Source organism: Priapulus caudatus, unplaced genomic scaffold (assembly GCF_000485595.1).
Source record: "Priapulus caudatus unplaced genomic scaffold, Priapulus_caudatus-5.0.1 Scaffold43, whole genome shotgun sequence".
Classification (NCBI taxonomy): domain Eukaryota; kingdom Metazoa; phylum Priapulida; class Priapulimorpha; order Priapulimorphida; family Priapulidae; genus Priapulus; species Priapulus caudatus.
Genome location: NW_014577104.1, coordinates 484077 through 487432, shown reverse-complemented (window position 1 = coordinate 487432; position 3356 = coordinate 484077). Strand labels below are relative to the sequence as shown.

The following is a 3356-nucleotide window of genomic DNA, read 5'->3' as shown; positions in this document are numbered from 1 at the left end:
ATACAGGCTGGCAGGCAGGTGCGGAGACAGGCAGGCAGGCGCGGAGACAGGCAGGCAGGCGCGGAGACAGGCTGGCAGGCGCGGAGACAGGCAGGTAGGCACGGTGACAGGCAGGCAGGCACGGAGACAGGCAGGCAGGCGCGGAGACAGGCAGGCAGGCGCGGATACAGGCTGGCAGGCGCGGATACAGGCAGGCAGGCGCGGATACAGGCTGGCAGGCGCGGATACAGGCAGGCAGGCGCGGATACAGGCTGGCAGGCGCGGATACAGGCTGGACAGGCGCGGATACAGGCAGGCAGGCGCGGATACAGGCAGGCAGGCACGGATACAGGCTGGCAGGCGCGGATACAGGCTGGCAGGCACGGAGACAGGCTGGCAGGCGCGCAGGGCGACAACAGCGTCGTCACCCACGCACACTCACGATGAATAGAACCGGGGGTCAATAATCGACAATATACGCGAGAATGATCTATTATTGCGACGATGGCGTACACGTAACGTACGTGCGTGGCCCCTTCCCTCATCTCTCTCCCGACAGTCCGTCCCCTTTCAGTTTTCAGTGGGGAGCACAATCACGCTTGATGACCCAGTGCCCATAAAGCTGGGTTGTGTGTTTAGTGGCACGAAGATAGGTTGTGTGTGTGTGCGTGCGTGAGTGCGTGCGTGCGTGCGTGCGTGCGTGCGTGCGTGTGTGTGGCCATATATTCAAACTATGGGTTAAAATGATGACCAAATTCAATATGCGTGATATGCATTTATATGACTATCGATACATCTAATCATGTAATGTGGTAATAACACTAATACCGCTTTTCAACGCACGCGCGAAAAATAACAAGGAAATTCTTAGGTAAACGTGTATATGCGAGGTGTAAATTTTTAGAAGCCCAATTTTAAACCGCCTCCACTCAAAACAAATGCAGAGGCTTTAACACAAACTGCAGAATAATAAACCAACAAATCGATATTTGTTGGTTGATGAGAAGAGCTATATGAATATGGAGAAATTCACCTATACAGCGTTATAAATGCTTGGGTGCTATGTGCGGTGGCCATGACGAGAATCTAATATTGCCTCTGTAGCAGCAATGCTAGGCCATCTCTCCCCTCTCTCTCTCTCTCTCTCTCTCTCTCTCTCTCTCTCTCTCTCTCTCTCTCTCTCTCTCTCTATAAACACACGCTATACGCACATATCGGTTTTAGCAGCTACAGTTGGAAGCGTGCCAGAGTTCTGCATCTGACTAGGCAGCAGGCACACGGTCAATATTGCATGAAAGCCAACATGTACGTGCGCCGAGTGCTTGCTTGCCGACCGACCGCTAGCAAAACTGACTTTCCACCAGTCGATGTTTGCCAGAGATGAGAATCCTATAGGACTATTAAGCCTGCTCTGTAGGGTACAGCAGCACGACGGAAACCGACCGACATATAGCGCTGCCATAATTACTGAAGCCATGAACGATTACGTACTCCCATCTCCCCCCGTATTGTTTGTGAAAGGTCGCGCTCTCTCATATGACTGCGCAAATCTGCCGTGCCCTCTGCACAGTAATTTCGCTTCCTTCAGTTCCTTCCTCTTTCGCTACGTCCTCTCTACCTCCTCTCTTCCTCCGTCTCTACCTCCTTCCTTCCTTCCCCCTTGCCTCCTCTCTTCATCTTCCACTCTCTGCCTCCGGCCTTGCCTATCTGTCTTCCTCCTCCTTTCCTCCCGTTTTCCCTTCCTCGCTCTGCACACCCTCTCTTCCCTCTCTCCTATCTCTTCCTATCTCATCGCATGCTGGAGGAATATAGCTGTACACGCAAGGTCAATACTCTAGCATCATGGGTATAACATTCGCTGCGCTCGTTAAGAGTGAATTTTAAGCAAGCGAGGACGCTGCGCCTCAGATGTCATCATCATCGCAGCAGATGGAATGTAGGAAAAAGCCCTCGCGCTCTCGCCCCGCATCTTTTCGTTTATAAACAGATTCCTGTTGGGAGGCAGAACTGTAGCAGCTGATCGGGGCACTACTGTGAAAACTGCTGGCTGTGTTCGCGCGGCGCGTGCCGACGTGTATGTATTGCTGGTACAGCCCCTCTTCCTCATCACACTTGAAGCAGCTCCCCCTTATACTAATGTAAGGAAGGCCGTGTACGTACAAAGATCGACCCACGCCCTATACCCTCCACCCTGTCTGGGATTGTGTTCGTTATACTGTTAGGTATCTATATTAAGTACAACGTGTGTTGTCTGTCGTTGCGTTTACGACACAGTTTCCCTGTTTATTGCCGACTGATTCTCAGCACGGCTGCTCCGACTCGGTATAAACATAGTGTGCCTGACATGTGACGGACTACTGGTAGTCCCACCCCACCACTTCCCCGCCCACCACACCACTCCCACACCCAACTTACCCCCACCCACTCCTAATTCCTCCACCCACCTTGACGCTCCGCCGCCCACTTTTAACTTGCTAACATCACCACCCCCACTTGTCCACTACTCCCACACCCACCGTTCCCCTCCCTGTTCGCACCCACCACTATTCCACCCAGCTCACCACTCTCTCACCCATCCCACCACTCTCCTGTCCGCCCCAACCACTCATCATTCCCTGCCAACCCAATCATTCCCCCTCCCACCCAACCTCTTCCCCGCCAAACCCACCATTCCTCCACCCACTGCAGCACTCCCCCTATACCCATGCAATTAACCACTATCCACTCACCCTATCACATCACTCCTCACCCACGCTCCCGCTCCCGCACCCAATATACCACTCCCTACACCCCCTCCTCACGCCCCCACTAACCACACCACTCCATCCCATCACCCCCCGCCCCTTATCCACCCCCATCGCCCTCCACTGTCTAACCCACCACACCACTCCCCCCACACACCAACCTCTTTGCTACGAATCCCACCAAGAGTTGCATACAGATCAGCCTACCTTTGTAGTGTTCGTGAGTGTCAGTCTGTCTCATGATGTCCATAAGGTGTTGCTCAAGTCCGGTGAAGCGCATTGAATCAAACCCACCGGTGTTCGCGTTCGGTCTCTCCTATAAAACAAACAGCACCCCAACACTCATTAAAACCTATGTACTTCTGCTATAATAACGTCATGATATATACTCCCTACTGATACAAAATGCGACTAGCTCCACGTACATGTACGCGTGAAATGGAGGCGAGAAGAAATTCTAGAATAAATGAGTCGGACTGGCGTCGATGAGTTTTTTTCACGTTAAGCTTAAGGTCACAGTTTCATATGTTCAGTAGAAGCCTGTGCAGTTGCTATTATTCGATGTCATTTTAGCTAGAGAGTTAGCTCTATACTACCTAACAACAGAGCAACCCCGCCCTTATCACACGGCAA

At 52.4% G+C, this 3356-nt stretch overlaps 1 protein-coding gene across 1 annotated transcript in view; it reads right to left on the bottom strand.

Moving 5' to 3' along the window:
* The window catches only part of LOC106820705 (cytoplasmic polyadenylation element-binding protein 3-like), a 56707-nt gene that overhangs the window by 41067 nt on the left and 12284 nt on the right, over positions 1-3356 (bottom strand). The window contains exon 2 of the mRNA XM_014825212.1: positions 2931-3039. Within this exon, the coding sequence (XP_014680698.1) occupies positions 2931-3039 (109 nt within the window). The remainder of the gene's footprint in view (positions 1-2930; positions 3040-3356) is intronic.